Genomic DNA, 21908 nt, shown 5'->3' with positions numbered 1-21908 from the left:
CAATTCTTGTGGTCTTATGAAACCATGAAAAAATGATCAAATAACATCTTTCCTTGATGATGATTATTATCCTACATGACCAGGCGAACTAATAAAATTCTCTTGGACACCATTTACCATCACTTTACCTCTGTTCCTCATATCTTTTGAATACAGACACATCAAAAAATATTGAAATCTCAAGTTCTGTTTATAGAGTAGTGTTTTCCTTTCTCTGGATTCTCAATTTAAATTCTTTGTTCTGTTGCTTAAATGGCTAACTAGTATTTTCAATTAGTCCAATAATCCAGGACTAGAAAATTTAAAGTTGGCACATAAAGATATTCATGCATGTATTATTTTAGTGGATTTCCTATTAATGAGGCTGTTAAAAGGAAATGATTTTAAATTGGATAAATTATTTACTATATGGCACTAGCAGAAATTCAAAATTATTGATTTTCTAAATAAATTCTCTGTGCCCTTTATGATTTTCTTCATTTTTAATTGTTTAGTTTAGAAGAACATATGACTATTTGGGCCCTTTTGTTGACCTTGCAGAACAATTTTACTGTGACTCACAAAGCAACCTAGAAAGACATTGAAAATGAATAACCATGCAGATTGACTTTTTCCTTTTCCTCTCCATTGCACATAGCTGATTGTATAGCAAATTATAACAACCAACTGGATAACAAACAAACAAATCTGATGCTCCCTGAGTCAACTGTTTATGGTGATGTGGACCTTAGTAACAAAATCAATGAGATGAAAACCTTCAATAGCCCAAATCTGAAGGATGGGCGTTTTGTCACTCCATCAGGGCAACCCACGCCTTACGCCACCACCCAGCTCATCCAGTCAAACCTCAGCAATAACATGAATGGCAGTGGGGACTCCAGCGAGAAGCACTGGAAGCCACCTGGGCAGCAAAAACAAGAAGTGGCGCCGATTCAGTACAACATCATGGAGCAAAACAAGTTGAACAAAGGTGAAGAGTTTTCCTTTTATTTCCATCCTTTTCTGCAATGTTACCTTTAACCCGTCATCACTAGATTTTGAAACTTGTTTGGGACTAGCGAGTGAAGTCTTTCTTTCGTCACTTGAGTTCTATTCTTATTTCTTTGGTTTCAGAATTTCCAATGTAAAACAGTTAATTAGCACAACAATAGCCTTTGAAAATTGATTTTATAATAATATATAAGTATTTTCAAATGGATTTGAGATTAATTTAAATTTAATCATAGGTGAGAGATTGGTTAGGTCAATCTTTTATTCATAAGGCAGATGTACAATCATCACAATACCTCACATTTTAAATAAATAGACTATCCCATTCTTTCCACTTGAGTATGGTAGGTAATTGCTTCTACATGGTCATATAAATGAATGGCATTTTTATATCAAACTGAAGAAAAATAATTAAATTAAACCTGAACTGGAGAAGTTCAATTTGTTGTATTTCTCCTGCCTCCTGTTGTTAATAAGACTGCTTCAGTGTACAATTTTAGAACTTAAATTTCTTTGGTTGAAGCGGGTCAGTATAGAATCTAAAATAAATTGAGTTTTGTGTTAACTTGAAGCAGAATAGTATTTTATAGCCTGAGGGGAATGTTTCTCTAATGTAATATGTGTGGGTTGGAAGAGATAGGTATTTGATTTCTTTGTAGTCCTTCAGGCTACTGCTTTAATAACATGATTTGCAAAGCTATACTTCTAGGAGAAAAGGGATTGCTCTAATCTGAATAGATTGGGGCAATTTCATACAAGTGTTTAAGGTAAAGGATATAGTTTATTATAGCTAATTAGAGACTTAGATTTATTTTCTTTAGGCTTGAATTGGGATGATTTTCTTCAAAAATAAAACTATGTTCATACATTTATAGATTATAAAAAGATATGAAAACAAAATTTCATTAAATTTAAAGTTATATTTTGTAAATTAATAATAAAGTCATCTAGCTTTTCTCTAAGTTTAAGAAAATACTTGATTTTTATAATGACCCAATTCAATAAATATTGAATTATAAAATTAAATTAACAACAAAGGCTGACAAAGATGAATAAGATAGTTTTGCAATCGTGGGGCTTACAGTAGGGATTCAAATTATTGTTACATCATTTCTTCACAGTATATGGTTTTACTATGGACTTCGAAAATCGGTGACAGTACTATGTACAAATATTTCAGTATACAGATTCATTGTTTATACTGCATGTAAGCAGATTTGCTATGTCAGAATATAATAAAGACCGTGGAATGCAACTAAACTGATTATTAATGAATACATTCCAGTAGTGAGTTTGTCATTTGGATTTTCAACTTTGCCTAAATTATTAGAGGCATTTCTGTGGTTGATTGAGATACTTTGTTTCCTTATCATGAGTATGTTTTTTAAGAAATATAATTTTGCTAACTAACTGGTTTCAGTTTTAATTTTTACTCTATTTTAATTTATTTTTATGATTTGCAGACATATCATGATACTTTCCTGATTTCTTATGAAAATTATTTTGTTACTATATTTATAAAGTTAAGGAAGTCAAGAAAATCTGATTTTTGCCTTAGCTTATTTAAAGTACTTTAAAGAGAAAAATTATCCCTCATAAGTTTTTCAAACAGATTAAAAGTCTTGTGAGTGTGCATTTTTAATTGGCATTGGAAGCAAAAGCACATCTGAAAGGGAAGAAAAATCCTAGTACTTACAAAGTTGTTCCTTAGGAGAAAAAGACAAAAGTGAGTTGGGTTAAACTCATTGTTCATATCTATTTCATTATTACATAAGCACATATTTATATCCATTTGGAGCATGGGCCTTTTCATATCATGAAAATCCGAATATAAAAATGAAAGAAAAAACATGGCAAGTTAATGATTCAGTTGGTTTCTTCAGTTACTCAGAAAAATAGACAAAGCAAAGGGAGGTGAAATTATTTACAAAGAGGAAATACATTTTTAATCTTTTTTCTATCTGCCATGTCTAGATTACCGAGCAAATGACACCATTCCTCCAACTATCCCATACAACCAATCATATGACCAGAATACAGGGGGGTCCTACAACAGTTCAGACCGGGGCAGTAGTACATCTGGTAAGTAAGGGAAAACAAAAAGAAAGGCAATTTCTCCTTTAAAATGATGATATATCCCAAGATTACGATTTGAGTGCTAATAAACTGATACATGTATGTGACATGTCTAATAACATCATATAATTTGAATCTCCAGGCATGAGTCTTTTCCTAAGTTATAAGGGACCATGATTCTTCAGTTTGAAGGACTGTCCACTCATTAAACTGCTTTATGTTCTATTTTATAACAGAATCTGAACATTCTATTTTCCTCCCTATTAATGAGATTTAGTGAAGCCACAGTGTGGACTAAACTTCAAAGGCAGTTTAAACTTCCTTTTTTCCCCCTTGGCTAAAATACAACTAAACATGTTGCACATATAGTTAATCTACTAAATATGTTACCATCTGAAAGTAGGCTATTATAAAAACACATTAAATTTGAGTTCACTTGAGCCGAGTCAAAAGCCTAACAAACAATAATTTGAAATTTGGATACAATAGGAACCTGTCTCAGTTTGTGTTCTCTCTACCATCTCTCAGTTCTGGCTCTAAAACCTCATAAAGCAGCCTCCCAACTTAAGTCTGTAAGTGCCTCAGAAGTCACATCGAGTCCTCTTCCCTGTGGTTGTCATGCTGTTGCAGCTGTTTGCCAGCTGTTTTGCTGATAGGGCTACAGATGGGAGCTTGCTGGTACTTAAGCCCTGTTTTTCTAATTAAAGGGGGTTTATTATTAAAACAAACATGTGGCAAGTCACACCACAGTGAGAATGAAATCTATTGATCTTTTCTCCAGTTTGTTTCTCCAGGACAGGGCAGAACATGGTACTTCCCACCAACTGGATTGAAGTCGATCTACAATATCTGTCCAGCCAGTTGTTGCTAGGAGCTTTTGGCAAACTGTCTCTACCCCACTTCTGTAATGCATATGGCATTTGCATTTTACCATTTTCTCTTAGTTTAGGTCTTTTGGCTTAGCATTTCTAGCCTTTGTTTCATCATGGATTGAAACTATTCCTATTCCTATTTAGATTTAAAGAAATTTAGAAATGAAATTCACCTTTTTATATCCACTCAGATTCCATAATACGTTGTCCTTTTTTTTTTTTACAATTAAAACCTTATTCAATGATTTTTTTTCTTTCAATTTAGCAAAACTTGAGTTAAGGGGAAAATATCAAGGATCTACTGTTGGGAAAACTGTATAAAAATTTTAGTATTTCACATCTCATGTCATTTGATCTTTGAATCTTAGTCACTTGAAGAGAAAATATCTTAATGAAAAAAAGAAAACATGATTCTAGGTTATTAATATCCCATTGACCTCCAATCCTCAGTTTAGATAGCTGGATTCTTTAGGTTCTGCTGCTATGTATTACTCAGGATTCTGTGAATATTTCTAAAAACATATAAAGATGTGGAATCCAGTGGTAATTAGGGGAGAGAATGATGCGAATAAATGAAGTCTAGCAGAGATTCCTGAAGTTAGAGCTGTCAGAACTGATGGGCTTTCACAGTAGATGTGTGCTGGCTTATGAGAGGAAGTAAGGTGCTGAGTATTGTCAGCCCCAATTAATGTGCACAATCACCCCAATATGGGACAGCTGATGGGGGAAGAGAGAATGGAGACATGCAAGCATAGGGCTGACAGTCATAACTTATTAACAATAGCCTCTCCCTTAGCCCACACTTGGTGTAGTAACATACCAGTGCAAGAACATCTGGCTTAGCAAACACTGCCTTCTGACTAAAAATTCTCCCAAATGACTTAAAAAATAAGGTTCGTTGAATATGCTAAAACCTGTTTTCCTGCACTATGTAACTTGGACCTGTTTCATATAGTTTACAAAAAAAAAAAAAAATCAAGACATTAAGGGGTCATATGAGAAAAATACCTATAGAGTCATTGTCTATAATTTACACATGAATCTAAAATGTAGTAATTGCATGGGGGGGATAGAGACAATTTTACCTAAAAATATCTTTTGACCTGAAGTTATTTTAAAATAAATACTCTAAAATCTGCAGCTACCTATGTTTAAAGAATATTCCAAATCTAAAAGCAGAACAATGGAGCACTTGAATAATAGAGCTATTTCAAACTACTAAGAATGTTCAAGCACCATCATTCTACTATAAGACATAATTTTATAGAAACAGTTGCTGAAAACACTTATGTCCTCTTTTAAAAATCACTTTTCTGCTTCTTTTGTTGTTAGTTATATTAGTTATTCCAGCAATTACTTTCATCTGCACCTGCCTTTCTGATGAAAACTAGTAATTTCATTGTGCCTAAAACATTTCAATAGAAAAGTACAAATTATATATATTCAGTGATTTAATGCAACAGTGGAACTCTAATAGATCATATCTGTATCATATGGTATTTTAGGTTCCAGCAATTAAATAACAGAAAGGCACTCCAGAAAATATGTCTACAGCTCATTTGTTTTAGATGATAATCCATAGTGCAATTAATTGCTGTAGGAAGATCACTATTAATGATATGATTTGTAGAGTTCATTTATGGCTTTTTTGCTTTTTTTTTTTTTTTTTGGCTATTTACTAGCAGTTAATCTTGGGGAAACTGCATTCTTCTATTGTACAAAGTTCTGCTTAGAATTAATGAAGAAAAGTATTTGTTTACATAGACATACATGAATTATAAGGTAATATTTCCAGAAAATAATTAACCTGTGAAAAACAGAGAAAGTTTGAAGTCCAGAAATTAAAAACTTGCATTTCATTTCTTTTCAAGGGAGTCAAGGACACAAGAAAGGGGCACGAACACCCAAAGTACCAAAACAGGGTGGCATGAACTGGGCAGAACTGCTTCCTCCTCCTCCAGCACATCCTCCTCCACACAGCAATAGTGAAGAGTACAGTATTTCTGTAGATGAAAGGTAAGAGGAATTTCAGAACACATGTAAGTGGCATAATATGATTCCATAAACCCATGTTAAGTAGTTAAGCTAAATCACCAAGGGGACACTAATGCCTAAGCTCCAAAAATAGTTGTCTCTAAATAAAACAGTGCTGATCAATCAGCCAGACTGAAAAACCCTCCTAGGTGCTGCCAAAAAAAGGAAATTCATGTCTTGGAAGTTTTTTTTGGAACTAAGAATCAGAAAGTGTTTGTGACTCTATGGGGGTATATATATATATATATAGTCCTGCAGTTTGCAAATATCAGAACTTCACCTCCAAATTTTCATAAAATAATTATGTGGATTTATACCATGATGCTCTAACATATAATTACAGTATCCTGAAAACTCTTTGCACTTAAATATAACCACAGTATGCCAAAAAACATTTGTAGGAATTTAAACTTTACTGAATTGTTTTTCACAGGATTAGAAGTATAAATAATTCACATGGCAGCAATTATTAAGTTACTGTGCTTCTTCCTAACTCCAGAATCTACAGAACTGGACGTGGTTCTTCCAAGGCAAAATGTAACAGTTGCTTCACTGGTATGATCAATGGAGGAAAAATCATATGACATAGAAATTAACAAAAAACAAACACAAAATCTACCAGAAAATACAGTCTTTTCAGTGACTTTTATAGAAAGACACACTTTTTTCATTGTCCACAAAAATCAGTTTTTTACAGTTCCAACTATATCTGATGCAAAGCATTCATGTTATTATTTTCATGCTTTTATATAGTATTTTTAAATAAACATTCTTACACAAAAATGTATTTTAAAATATTCATTTTCTAGGCTGTAATAATACATTAATTGCTATTTTAGTCCACAAAAAAGGGACTAAAATTTAGTAAGTGGATTTAGATAAAAAGCTATAGGGGTTGCAACTGTACCCGAAAGAGAAGGATTGATTCTAACTGGAAAGAATGGAGAAAGTTTTCTGATGATCTGGGGGCTTTTGACCTTGACCTTGACCTTGACCAATGACAAGGTTCTCAATTAGCAGATGTGAACTCTTGGGAACTAGCAGAAAACACATGGTAGGGAATGAGAGGCAGCTGGGAAGTAAATGGGAGCCAGATATGGAGATACTTCATTGTCCTGCTTGGAAATTTATATTTTATTCTCTAGGCAATTAGTCATTTATTACTTTGGAGCAAATGAATGACATGAAAGTGATGTGTATTATAATAAAGTAATTTTGGAAGCACTGTGAGGACGGAAAAGGAAAGAAAGTGACTGGAGACAACGAGATAAATGAAAGGTTATTGTGGTTGTACATACAATAAAAGGAAGGAATAAAATAAAAAGGAGAAAATAAAAAGGAGGAAATAGATTTTAGAGCCCTTTTAGAGGTAGAATAGAAATGAATAAGTCAACGATGACTACAATATTTCTAGTTTGAATGAGTGGGCAAATAGCTATTTGTTGACAGAGTGCAAAGAGGATGATAGTAGAATTATGAAAGTTAAAAAAGAAACAAAGAAATCATGTTATTTGAGCATCAACTGTCCTGAGCAGGTAAATGAGGCAGGAGGTAAAGAATCAACAAGAGAAGGGTAACAGAAACACAATTAATGTAATGCAGTACGTCCCTGCCTTTCTAATCAATAAGCATATACCTGGGGTTAAAAGAAAAGAGAAAGACATGAATAGTCACCAAATCCATCTTGGTTCCTACACAGCTCTAGCAGAAGAGCAGAGGGCAATTTTATTGTTTAAGAATATGTATTTTTTTACTCACCATCTTAAATGCAAGCCAATTATTTTGTGCTCAACTTGAGAAATGGTGGTTCATTACAATTCCAGAGGAAAAATGGGCTGTTTTAGACCAATTGAGTTAATCTCCAATATATTTCTCTCTTAAAGGATTTTCAGGAGTATTTTTCTCAGAATTTAGAACTTCATCCCCAGGTTATCTGCAACACCATCCCTGAACCTTCTTTTAGAGAATATATTGAATTGGTGGGGACAGAATATACCAAATACATTTGGGACGTACTAAGTTAAGCTATATTAAATGGATTTCTTTATTGCAAGACTTCTTAGAGCCTATCATGTTAATGTGAGTTGTGATCTCTCAGAGGAAAATATTAGATGCAGTAATTCATAAACATTTATGGCACTGATTTTTTTTTTTTTTTTTTCCAAAACAAGGCCCAGAGCAACATTCAGCTTTTAAAATTAATTCAAAGCTGGCATCCCACTTATTGTACAAATAGTTTATTGGAATAACCTGAATTGTCACATGTCCTTATAATTTCTTTCAGCTATGACCAAGAAATGCCATGTCCTGTGCCACCAGCAAGGATGTATTTGCAGCAAGACGAGCTAGAAGAGGAGGAAGATGAACGAGGCCCGACTCCCCCAGTGCGGGGAGCAGCTTCTTCTCCAGCTGCTGTGTCCTACAGCCATCAGTCCACTGCCACTCTGACGCCTTCCCCACAGGAGGAACTCCAGCCCATGCTACAGGATTGCCCAGAGGAGTCTGGCCACATGCAGCATCAACCTGACAGGAGGTACGTTGTCAACAAGCATTGTTTGCTGACCAATCAGGCATTTTCCATTCATAGGTAGCATTTATTTATGCTATTCCATTAAGTAATTCTCATATCCCATGAGTCTTTTCTTCCAGTATCATCAACAGTAAGCCTAGGCAATTAACATATCAAGGAATGTTATTGACCAGCTCATTAGATTTCTTGATACCAGTGAGCTTGCAACCATTAAATAATAGGCACAAATACTCACCCACTTATGATAATTGCATTCCTAAACACATGGAGATCATGTCATAAATATGTAATCCTATACCATTTCACTGATAGTGATTTTTTGTGCTTTAGTTTTCCTAAGGCATGGGTAAGTCACTTCTTTGATCTGTGGAAAATATATTTTCTCTTGTCTCTTCAGATTAAATCCACATAATGATTTGTTGTTGTCAGAACTGTAATGTAGCAGAAGGATGAGTTTGGTATATTCATTTTATGTTGATTTCAGATTCCTTTTTTTGATGAGATATTAGATTGGAGGCCTTTTGTCCGGGGTACTAAAAAATTGTATATGAATGAGTGTGTGTATGTGTGTATTTTTTTAACCTATATATTGTGTATATTGTGCATCGCCAACCAATACATTTTTGTTATATACAACTGCTTCAGTTGTCATTTCTACCTTATGAAAGCTAGTGCTGCATCATATTAGCTCTTCTCTCATTGGTGATGATTTTGTTTTACTATTTTATTGCCCTGGACACATTATAAAATGTATATTACTTTCCCTATTTTTACTATCATTTGAAACTGATTATTATGATTTGCCTCGGAAGATTTTCCTTCAGCATTCTTGAATGAATACAAATGCTGTTCATGTTGCTTTAATTTTATCTAATTTTATATGTTAAAGTAGAAATTGCAATGTCTTAATAACCCTTCTATCATTAAGAGGTTATCACCAGATTAAAATCATATATTCTGTATAAAGAAAGGAATAGTTAAACCACCTTCTGTGTCTTGTGTCTAGTGACAGGGGGGAAATAAGATTGCCATACATTTAAATTTAGTACTAGCCCATGGAACTTTATGAAGATTGAGAACAAATATGACATCTATTTTCCCTGTTAAGGTCATGGACCATTTCTGCTACCCTTATTTGATGCAAATTGCCTATTGCTTTGTCCCCACCCCAAAAGTAAAGTCCGTTAGCTCTGAAATACCTTGGCATTCTCCTTTCATTCTTTCAAATTATCTGTTTTCCTCTCCATCATCCACTGTGTTACAAGTGTTACCCAATATCTTCTTCCTGGTCAGCCTCTTTTTTGGTGTCCTTTAGGTCATTCTCTCCACCCTCCTCAAAAATAATTAAAAAAAAATCAGTTAACTTTTGCCTATCTTGAATTTCTAGCTTCTTCCTCTTCATTGAATGCTTCTTTCCTTTCGCTGTTGACTCTAAGTCTTTTAAATGTTCCCTTTCCTTAGCCTCCCCTTCTAGTTACCGTGCCCTCCTTCTCACCTATGCCTTTGTGTTCAACCATTTCTGCCTTCAAATTTCCATTCATACCTCAGTCCATTGCAACCTGGTGTGTACTACTTTGCTTCCATCTATCTACTGAAAGTAACCTCCTAATGACGAAATCTAAAGACATCTCATTCTCCATCATGCTTAGGCTTTCTGCAGTGATGGCAATTTTGGGTTGTTTTAAAAATCAAATGAGATAAAGTATATAAAGTGGCTGAAGCAGGGTAAGTATTCACAGATATTAGTTCCATATTGTCCACACCTTATGCACCCTTATGTCTTATATTCTGACGACTTTCAAATTCATGTAGCCAGACCAGGCTTTTATTTTCCTGAGTGATACAATGATATTTCACCGATGCGGTCGCGGTTACTGCTTCTAGGGGGAGGGGCGGCCGGCAGCTGAGCCCTTAGCTCTCGGGGCTTCTTAAAGGGTACCGGCGGCGGGGGCTCTTTCCCGGAGGCGAGGGCGAGGCGGAGGACTTGGCCGGGTCCTCGGCGGGAGGCGTGCAAGGTGTGGAGGGCGGCGATAAGGACAAGACACTCTTCATCCAGTAGGAGTATGCGCCAAAGAGATTTATTCAGGGGTGATTACAGGTTATATAGGCTGGTAAGAAGGGCAGGGCTGGAAAGGAGGTGAAGCAGCCTTAAATGGCAATACTGAAGGGAGAGGGGTTAGGATTGGTTCTGAGAGAACGCAGGAGCCGTTGCAGCGGGGCGGGGGTTGTTCTGGCCACGGTGCATGCGCGCTGGCGGTGGCAGGAGTGGCCTTGGCACAAGGGAGTGTGTGGGTAAGATAAGGAAGTGGGGAAAGGGCAGTTGGGAGAAAGGCGGTTTCCTCCGGCAAGCCTCCCCTGCCCGTGGCATTTTGGGTGAGGAAAAGGGAGCTGCCCTGACCTCGCTCCCCAGGCTCGGGGGGGCTGCAGAGGGCACTAACGCCCGTACCTACTACCCTCCCCAGGGGGTGATCAGGTCCCCTGGCCCAGGCCTGGCAAGCCGAGGTACAAGCTCAGTCACCCGCACACCGAGTCAACTCAGACTTCACGAGTCCAAAACTAAGTTCTTTGAACTTGCACATCACCTCTTAAAATTGTTCCTTCTCCTCCTTTGTTGGCTATCTTGTTTAAATTATCAACCACTATTATTTGACCAACATATTAAAACTAAAATTGCCAAAGAAATAGGCAAAATCACCAAAAAATTACCTTTGTCATTTTGAAATCAACTCAATTTTCCCACTGTTTTGTTTCATCTGTTGTCTTCCTGCCATCCCCTGAATTAAATTATTCCCCAAGTCCACTCAATTCTAACTCCAAAATATCTCTTGATTTTGTTCCTTTGTTTCTATTCCTACAACTGCTAGGACAGGCCGTCGATCCTTCTCCCTTGAAATACTGCCATACCTTCTACCTGAGCTCTACTACTCTCTCTCCCTTTTACTGTACAGTCTCCATGGTGTCTTCCATAATCTTTCTTTAAACCCAAGTCTGATAATGTCATTCCCATTCAGAGGCAAGGGTGGCCTTCCAATGCTCAAGGTCAAGTATTTAAAGCCGTTTAGAATCCTTTCCCCTTTACATACTTCTTCTTTCCCATTTCCCTCTCCAAACACCGTTTCTTCTAATGAGTCTGTTTGGAATTCCCAGAATACGTCTTGAACTCACCAGCATCCAGGTCTTACATACACTGCTTCTTTGCCTGGCAAGCACTTCTCATCTGCTTCAATGTCATCCCCTCTGTGAAGCTTTCCTCTGGTTGCTTGGGAAAAAAAAAAAAAAATCAACCAAGTCTTCTCTTTACACTTCTCTGTTCCTATCTCTGTCTCTAAACTAATCAGTTTTCATGTTGCATTAGAATTTGCTATTTGTATCTCTGTTTTCCTATTTAAACTAAAAGCTCGAGGAGAGCAGAACTTATGTCTTACTCACATCTTTGAGTTCCATAGTGCTTACTTCAGTATGTATTTTATGAATAAAATCGGATAGTATGGGATAATTTGGAGTGATCAATATTTATATGAATTTGATGTCAACATATATAATTGTGAAACACATTCATAATTCCTAATTGTGAAAAAGGGTATCTGCACTTATAATCCAGTTTGACTGTATTCAACCTTTGTTAAAAGATATGTTTCAGTCTTTAAAGGTATTAAAAATTTTACTTCCAGGATTATTGCTAGAAATAGTAGGGAAAAAGATTCACAATATATTGTCTAGCTTGAAATAAGAACCCATTATTTCCAGTGAGCTATTGAAAACACATTTTTTAAGGAGAAAGTACTGATTTTCTCCCAAGCAAGAGGTTATTAACTGGCAATTTCTTTAGAATACTTTGGTCACCTTGGAAAGATAGGCTTCTTTGTGCCTTGTTACCTTTATAGCAACACTCACCCTTAATTGGTTAGGTAACCTTAGTTTATATGTGGGTGAATGACAAAACGAAGATAGGGAGGAAGGAAGGAAAAAGTGTCTTCAGCTGCTAGTATTTCTTTTAAATCCTTAGTACTGCATTTAATACTATTATAAACATAAATTCCATATATAAGCTGTTGTTAGGAAGGAGCCAACAAAGAACCTCCTTGAGCTAAACAGGAGAATTGAAAGAAAAATCGCCATTGAGTACATATCAGTTTAGGAATCAATAATGTTGATATTGTCAAACTGGAAGGAAGAAATAAACTGGCAATACATAAAATTTTAAAAAAAGAAAAAATTTAAAAAAGTATATCGAAGCTAATTTTTTAAAAAAATATTACTGTTCTTTTAAATGATGAAACTTGAAGGCATATTCAACATGTTTACTACAGAAATTTTTGAAAATATTGATAAAGAAAAGGAAAATATAAAAGTTCTGATAACTTATGTAGTCAGAAACAATCATTGTTAATACCTCAGTAAAGATTCGTTCAGTCCTTCATCTATGCATATACTCACCTAGCTTTGAGTTTATAATATGTTGATATGATTTTATAATTGACTTTTTACTCAACAGTGTATTTTTCATGGCAGTATCTTCTTATTTAGACATCCACATCAAACAAATGTGTACTATAATTTATTTAACCAACTCCCTAATGTTGGACATTTTATTTGTTTCTGCCTTCTTGATACTATATACAATGCTGTGATTACCATTTTTAGTTAAGCCCTTAAACGAAGCTTCTTCCCAAACCTTTGACCTATTCCTAAGGCCCACTCTTGTCAATAGATGAATCATTTCTTATTCTCCTGTCACTCCACCAATGTTGCCCTCCTTAGAGATAGATAACTGTTACTCCACAGATTTTATTCTAGAACTTCAGGCCCATATATCCAACTACTTGTTCCTGCAGATTTTTACCACCTAAATATTACTCAGAGTGATACACCTATCTCTACCCATAAAGGCACTTTCCATCCATTTTATGTCGCCTGCATTAAAGTAATGTTCCCCTAAGCAGTCTTGTTGCCTTTAGACTTGCCTCTTCTTCAGTGTCATCTCCCTATTGCAGACTGGGCAGAGGCATTTTCCTAAGTAGAACTCCAATCAAATCTCTCACTGCTTAAAATCTCTCATGGCTCCTCATTTCCCTTAAAATAAAGGCAAGATTCCTTCATGTGGTAAGCGAGGCCCTTTGTGATCTGACTGCTGTGCGCCTCCTATCCTCATCCTTTGCCACTCTCCTCCTCACGGTCAGTGTTACCTTCACTTTTTAAAGTTTCTTCCAGTCCCTGGAATGATCAGCATTCTGGCTCACCTTCAGGTTTTCACATATGCTGTCTTCCTATAGCACCCTATCCTCCCCTCTCTTTTTGGAGCTAACACCTAGGATTCCTTTAGATCCAAGATTAAAGGGGACATCCCCCTCAAGGAATATTTGCCTGCTATCCCAACAATGGGACAGAGCAGATTCTCTTTGTTCTTACAACACCCTATTCAGCCTCTCTCATTGCACTTAATGCAGCTTTATCATTGCATATTTAATTGTTTCTCTCCTCCATTGGACTACAAACCCCTCCAGGCAAGGACTGTATCTATTTTATTTAGCTGAATTATCAACATAATAGTGCCTGAGTTTCTGCTTCTATTGCTGCCTAACAAATACTCCAGGTAGTCACCTAAAACAACCATTTTATTTTGTTTACAATTTCATGGGTCAGCATTTCTTTCATCTCTGATGTGACTTCTTTCAGGTCTTTGGGATGGAAGTACTACTTCCAAGTTGGTGTCTTCAATCATATGTCTGACCTATCCATGCTTCTTGCCCTCTCTGTTTCTATGTGGAGTCTCATCCCCCAGGTCCCTACTGTATAGCCTGGTCTTCTCTTAATATGGGAGTCTCAGGGTAGTGGACCTCTTTACATGGCAACTGTTTCCAAGAGGGCACGAAGAGGAAGCTGCCAGGCCAGTTAATGGCTGTACCCAGAACTGGCACAGCCTTACTTCCCCCACATTCTGTTGGTAAAAGCAGTCATAGGACCTACTCAGTGGTAAGGTCACATTTGGGAAGTGAGACACTGTTATGGACATCTTTGCAAGATACGTAGTTAGCTTTTATTAAGTATGTATGCCTTAAAATTGAATCCTTACATGTCTTAAAGTCTGAGCTATTGTTGCTTATGAGCTTATTTTATCGCAGACTCTAGAACTGTTTGAAGAATGACTGCATGCATTATTTTTATATGTATAGATTAGTGGAATATATAAATAGTGTGGTATATTAATGAAAACTTACTGAACTAAAACCCTTATAATACTGCAATATTTAACTAACTAAATATTTAAGATTTGGATTACTATGGAAATTGCAACTTTGGCATTCTAATGACCTTCTAGGATATTCCTTTTTTTTTTTTTTTCCAAAATCAGGTATACTAGGTGACCAACAAAATAGGAATCTCTCTTCTCTTTTGTCAGATAATATCTGTGAAGATAATAAATTAAATTTATTTTCATTTATTTTTTTCAGAAATTGTCTGGTACTATTGAATTTAGTGCAGTTGATAATTAGTAAAAATCTCCTGAAAGTAAAAATTAGATTTCATATATGGAATAGGAACTTTATTGATATTTTATTAATAGAGACATATTGACTATGATATGGATAGAAGGAGAGGATAGTAAGAAGGCAAAGGAAAATTAATTATCTTGCCTATTTACAAAATGGGTAATAGTTAGTTATAAAATGTATTGAAGCTACATCTGTTTTAGAAAAAAATTCTTAAAGGTATGATTTCCCTCTTGTCTTTTGCCTCGTAAATGCTATATAGTGAACTATACAAAAACCTGCATTCATAAATTAATGACATTGTTCCATTTTCTCTTGAACATGTTTATGGAAGCATAATTTTTTTGCGGGAGCCTAGAGTTTTGTGATTTGCAGTCATATGCTTGTACATTATTTTAAAAGACATTGAAACCCCTCAGGGGGAATCCAGAGGGTTGAGGTTCATTTACGGCATGTCCCACTTGAGTGCAGCATCTTGAAATAGCTTTTTGTTTTCAAATAGAATATATTACATATTTCAAACTGTACATGTTTATCACATATTTCCTGGGTTTGCCTTATTTACAGATGGTTTGAATAAATTTTTCTGTCTTTCCTCAGCACTTGCATGGGGTGGTGGTAGTTAAAAGCCAGTCTCATTTAGCATGAAGATGTTTTTGCTATGCAGAATGTGAATTTCCCAAACATGATAATGCTGGCATCCTTTCATAGTGTATCTAGCCATTCTTCATTTGTTTATTAATGGTCAGAATAGCACCCTTTGTGCTTAAAAGTCCTTGCATGTCTTTAAAAAGAGAAGTTTCTTGTGGTATTTTGGATGTGCACGCTGACAAAGACTGTAAATTGACTTTTAAGTATGGTATTTTAATGCAGTCCAAATTAAACAATAGTTTTCCTCCTATGTGTATATATAATCCATATTGAAACAATTATCCATTTTAATCTCTGAAATAACTTCAGCTTTGGCACAATCTTCATAGTTTTTCTAGTGCCACACACATGCATTAAAAACCACCCAGAAATGAGAAAATAATGCACTAATGAAGAAATATGTATATTCTTCCCAGAAGAATGAACTTTAAAGTAAAATTTGGGATTAAATTCAGGGCTTGATACACAATAGCTGTGGAAACTTCAGCAAGGTTCTTCATTCCTCTGGTTTTCTGGATTTCAGTATTCTCAACTGAAAATGAGAATCAAAAAACTTTCTTCAGAAAGTTGTTGTGAGAATCAAATGAGTGAACATTGTAAAATATGCTTCGTTACAAAGTAGGCACGCAGTAAATGAGTTAATTGTATTTTTATAATAATTTTTTTTAATGTTTTCCATTTCCATTAATAAAACAGGTTTATTGAAGAGTCTCAATTCATTGTGATATTTTTTTTCCTCGAACAACTGCCAACTCTACCCCCAAAACTATGTTGAACTTACCTTTCCCTTGGTACAATAAGTCCTTAAGTTTGGTTTGTTTTCTTGCTTTTAATTTAACACCCTGTCCTGTTAACTTGAAAACCTTAATATCGGATGGCGAGACATTCTTAACAGATTAAACCCGCCTATAGTTACGGTGGCATGGAGTATGGTGGCACATGTTCTGCTTTTAACCACTCCCTCCTGCTGATGCATTCTCCCAGGTGCTGAGGCAGGGCAAAAGTGAACAAAAATGGGCGAACTAAATCAGGATCCAGTCTTCCTGGTTAGCCCTAACTACTAATTTATCTTACTGTGTTATTCTATGGATGGTGGTGATGGCGAGGGCGGATTAGGGTTTGGCTCCAGTTTACTACACTGATAAAGACGTCATTCCCAAGTAGCATCTCTAGGCATTTGCAATGCCTTCAAAGAATTAGCCACATCTTGAGGTGGACTACAGGCCTGTGACATTCATGCTGATTTTCTCCTAGGATCTCCTAACTAGACCATGATCTCACCTACTCTCCAAGGCTCAGGTTAGGGGGATTGTGTGGAATAACTCATCTTTACCTCTCAAGAGTGCAGAATTTAATGAGGGGTTGTCATGATCCTTTCCAGCTGATAGTCCCCCTTCATGCCATTGCTTTAAACTTCTCAGAGGGCATTGGGACTGTTCAGCAAATCCATGGACCAAATGGCCTTTCAGCTAGGAAACACAATATGTCTTCCTTTTTTGCATGCACTCTTGAAATTTAGGAGATTTTCTCTTGGCATTCTCCTCCCTTGGAATAACTTATTTCCACAAACCTTGCTTTCTGCTAAGTCAATGCTTTCCACCTCCTCAATCATCTTATATTCACTGTAGGTAATGGTGTTGGGTGGGGTAAGTGGAAAGACCACTTTTAACTGGTGTTATTCTTTGTTCTATCAATTACTGGTAGCTCTGTGAACTTACACTGTGGGATACTAATTCATTTTGCCCTCAGTTTGGGGTCTTAATTAATTAATTCCAGGGCTTTAGGAAAAATGCCTTTAAACATTTTGTTAAACAGATAGGTGGAATAATTATAAAAATAATAGAGTTGAAAACAGCTAATAACCTTTAGTGAAACTCATAAGTGACTGATTCAGAGATAAATTGCTCTGGTTACTATACTTTTTTTTAATAGAATAAAATCTGAGAGGAAATTGGTGTCATAGCATGAATGTAATTATTTTAATCCTATGAAATACTATTCTCTAAATTCAAACAGATGACTCCTTTTTCTTAGAATAGTAGGAATGACAGTGAAAGAAAGGGGGAAAAACAAACTTTTGTGGAGCAATGTATTGTAGAACCTATGTGTGTTGTCTTTGGGAATGATAAGCTATCAATATTCAAAATACTTTTGGACAAACACATAGGTACATGTTTTCCGAAATAATTACTTTTCCTAATTTAACCATCCATAATCCGAATGATAAAACATAAGGAGATTTAGAGATAGCTAACACATTTTTATAACTAGCACAGGATAGCCTCTGGTTTTGAGATAAATTTTTTACAACTTAAAAACAAAAACAAAACAAAAACCTTAGGCATACTCTAATTTCTGGTTGATTTTCTGAACAGTTTAGCCCAACAGAAGGAAAGATGGGATCAATCTACTTGTGATTTTTCTTGCCTAATTTTTACCTTTGTGTCTTAAACAATGAGCTAAGCCCTACCTCCTTATTTGTCTTCATGCAGACGGCAGCCTGTGAGTCCTCCTCCACCACCACGGCCAATTTCCCCACCTCACACCTACGGCTACATTTCAGGACCCCTTGTCTCAGATATGGATACCGATGCACCAGAAAGGAAGAAACGAAGCTGACATGGAAGTAGCCAAGATGCAAACCAGAAGGCTTTTACTACGCGGGCTTGAGCAGACCCTGCCTCCAGTGTTGGGTGACCTAGAGAGCTCGGTCACTGGGTCCCTGATTAATGGCTGGGGCTCAGCCTCTGAGGAAGACAACAATTTCAGTGAGGACGCTCCTGTCATTCTTCTGACGGCTCCTTTTTCACAGATGCAGATTTTGCCCAGGCTGTCGCAGCAGCCGCGGAGTATGCTGGTCTGAAGGTGGCGCGACGTCAAATGCAGGATGCTGCTGGTAAGCCGGGCACTTAGCCACACTGGAAAGGAACGCTCTTTTTCTTATGTATATGTTAGTCACCTATTATTTCCTGTCTTCTTGTGCTTTAGATGTAATTTGACTATTATTACTGTCTTTTTTTGCTCCCAAAGGAAAACACAGTCCGAGAATATGATATCATTTGATTATTCCCTAGTTCTTGACACTTTCTAAACCTTCTACTTGTCCTATGTAATATGAGTGATAGGAACCTATCTGGAAATCCTTATTTTTAGTACAGTCATAGCAATGATATATATGATCTTTCTAACCTAAATTGACAGAATTTCTTCAGTTATGCATACAGTCCATTGACTGAAGTTTGTGTTACTGAAAGTATAGTAGAGACACATTAGAAATAAATAGGAAATCCCCAAATAAAATTCATTGTGGTTTTTCTTTTATCCTATTTAATTAAAAATTCTCTAGGAGAAATAGATAAATATCCAAGTGAGACATTTAACGACTAGAAAATAAGCAGCTGTTTTTACTCAAACTCCATTCTCTTTATGCCCTTCAAAATTAGAATATTAGTTCTGTTTAATTGGGAAGATGTAAAGTTGTTTACAATATTCATATATTTTCAAACAAAGGTGTTCCATACCTAAAGTAGACATTTTTTAACCTAATAATTTGGAAAGCAAATTAATCCAAATGCTTATATATCTTTTCTGCATATTTTCCCTTTTCATTTCCAGTTGTCCATTTTCAATAACCATATATTCATCCTCACATTTTAACCCTTGTTTGCCTATCTTCTTCTCCTGTTTAGAAAATAAGTAATCTGAGAAAGAGAATTTAAGATTAAATCATACATGTGTCACGATTTTTCTTTCTGTTGAATGAATATATGCATATGCATATACATATATACATAAATAGGTATATTCATATATATATATTATATTGCGTGTATTTTGCTGGTAGCCAAGAAAATATAGATAGTAGAGTAAAACAATGCTGTCATCGAGAGAGAGACATTTTAGAGAAAGAAAAGAAAAAGTTACAACAACAAATCAATAATAGGTAAATTTTTTGGTTTGATAACTATTACATTGGTAGTTTTGCGTGTTCTTTTCAGCTATTTAGAGTGACCATTATTTTTATTCATGTAGAATATATTCAGAGAAAATATAACCACATCATGAAGAAAGTCATTTCTACATGTTATTTGTTAAGAATGTGTTACAGGGAAAAAATGTCTAGTATCTCTCAACCTATTATTATAGAATGTATATTTATTTCAGCCAGGCTTATATTTAGTGAAATTCAACCAAATTCCCTCTTTTTTTTGGCAATTGTTAACTGTAATAAAATAAATCCACAAACCTAAATATCTTTGTCAATAAATAGTATCTAACATTACACTTAGCATTTCTTCTCCTTTTTAAAATCCTCTATAAAAAATAAGTGAAATTAAGCATCTCAAACCAGTGCTTTAAGATTTCATTAAGGATTCGTTTCAGTTCATTAAATCAACAAAACATAGAAATAAAGTTGAAACTTTATCTGTAAAATACCTTGTGCATCAGGGTCCCTGAGCTTTGGATGGACTTGCACAATAGAATCAATGAGTTCTAGTCTCAGTTTTCATGGGTTTTTAATTCTCTGTTTTCATGGATTTGTAACTTTAATTGTAATAGCCTGCATCACATTAAAAGAGAGTTTGGTTTAATATTTTATTGCATTGAAATTTAGTGGCACTTCTGGTTTGTTTGGCTCATTATTATATAATGAACTAAGCATGCATTGGCCTCTGCCTACTAAAATGTTCTTTTCCAGGAAAGGGTGTTGTTTATCACATGACTTTGCAGTTAATATGAATGAATAATCTCATTGCTTCTCACTTGGCCACATTAATGTCTGTTATTTAATATGTTTCAGTTCGCATCTTTAAATGTACTGATTTCATCACTAGGTATGGCTTTCGTCTGTTAAGAGCCAAAAGACATGTTGTCTAGGTCTGTTTGCAGTTTCTTTTGGTACGACAATGAAATTCTAGATTTGTAACTTTGGGATTTCTGGAAACCGAAACAGTAAAGGTCAGGCCTAGGCCCACTAGATCTTCATTGACATTATGGCCTAAAATATGTGATGCTTATTTTAATTCAACATCTGTATAAGACAGTCAGAGAATTCCTGAGAGCACTGAAGTGTACCACATCTGATTAATAAATTCAGTTACCACCAACACCTGGAATATTTCCCCTTCATAAACAACAAAAACCACCACTGCCACCACCAAAATCTACAGAATATCTGGAGAGGACACCTGAAGTAATTCAGAACCAACAAGTAAATATCTTGATATAGAGAAGGGGTGTAAGTTATTTTTAAGCAGGCTTAACTATGTGTGCTAGGGTCAGTTTCCGGTAACCCGAACAGAAAGTGCCTGAGAATGTATTAAATATTAGAATTCTGGCCTTCAAAGAATAGCATAAATACATATTTAATTTAAATAAAGAATGTAATTAGTTCTGTGTCATTCTTAGAACATGAATTTCTTAACTATTCTATGGTTTGTTTCCTCTTGAGCAAGGCAACAGACGTTCAATTAACAAAGTATATTAGGCACATATGTAATTCATACTTTTGTTTAAAAGTAACCATTTGGGGAAACTCATTGCAAAAATAATTGCAATGTCTTCTCTATAAACAGGTATCATGAACTTTAACAGAATAAAAGTACTGTGACTAAAAGAAAAAAAAATCTGAAAATGCTTTAGGGGAGTTTTTTCCCAGTGGTAGTTAATTGCTAGTGACAAAAAGGCTATTATTTGGTAGAGTATTTTATTTAAGCATTTTCCTTAATTAGGGGTGTCTCTAGCTTAATGTTTTGTTTTGTTGTTCCTGTTGTAAGTAAAATTCATTGAAGAGTTTTGGCTCTGATTTTTTTTCCTCAGGCCGCCGACATTTTCACGCAATCCCAGTGCCCTAGACCTGCAAGTCCTGTCTCTACGGACAGCAACATGAGTGCTGCGGTAATGCAAGAAGGTCAGCCATCCAAGAAACAAAAACACCCAGCCAGGACATCTGCGCAGAGAAGCCTACGCAGATGGTAAGTCCATTGAAACGAATGAAAACATCTATGAATCTTGCCTATTCACCCTGGCTTCTATGACTAGAAAACACATCACTGACATTAAAAATTATATTAAAAATTCATTGCAATAAGCCTCACATTTCTCATAGTAGTGATCAATTTCTGTATTTTGCCAAGACTCTTTAGTCCTAGCAGCTTTTTTTGATAGGTGGATTACTTAAGAAACAAAAGCAATGTATACTTTGGATATTTTTTAAAAGGCTATTTATAGTTTGAAGCAAGTAGAAAATTATTATAGTTGAAG

The 21908-nt window shown here is 35.5% G+C and overlaps 1 protein-coding gene across 1 annotated transcript in view; it reads left to right on the top strand.

Moving 5' to 3' along the window:
• The window catches only part of ROBO1 (roundabout guidance receptor 1), a 1249229-nt gene that overhangs the window by 1211331 nt on the left and 15990 nt on the right, over positions 1 to 21908 (top strand). The window contains 10 exon segments of the mRNA XM_037833720.1: positions 638 to 970; positions 2965 to 3072; positions 5810 to 5954; positions 8257 to 8505; positions 18137 to 18250; positions 18252 to 18414; positions 18417 to 18540; positions 21465 to 21484; positions 21486 to 21581; positions 21583 to 21619. Coding sequence (XP_037689648.1) covers positions 638 to 970; positions 2965 to 3072; positions 5810 to 5954; positions 8257 to 8505; positions 18137 to 18250; positions 18252 to 18414; positions 18417 to 18540; positions 21465 to 21484; positions 21486 to 21581; positions 21583 to 21619 — 1389 coding nt within the window.

Source organism: Choloepus didactylus, chromosome 1 (assembly GCF_015220235.1).
Source record: "Choloepus didactylus isolate mChoDid1 chromosome 1, mChoDid1.pri, whole genome shotgun sequence".
In the NCBI taxonomy this organism is placed as follows: domain Eukaryota; kingdom Metazoa; phylum Chordata; class Mammalia; order Pilosa; family Megalonychidae; genus Choloepus; species Choloepus didactylus.
This window is presented reverse-complemented; position numbering and strand designations above follow the sequence as displayed.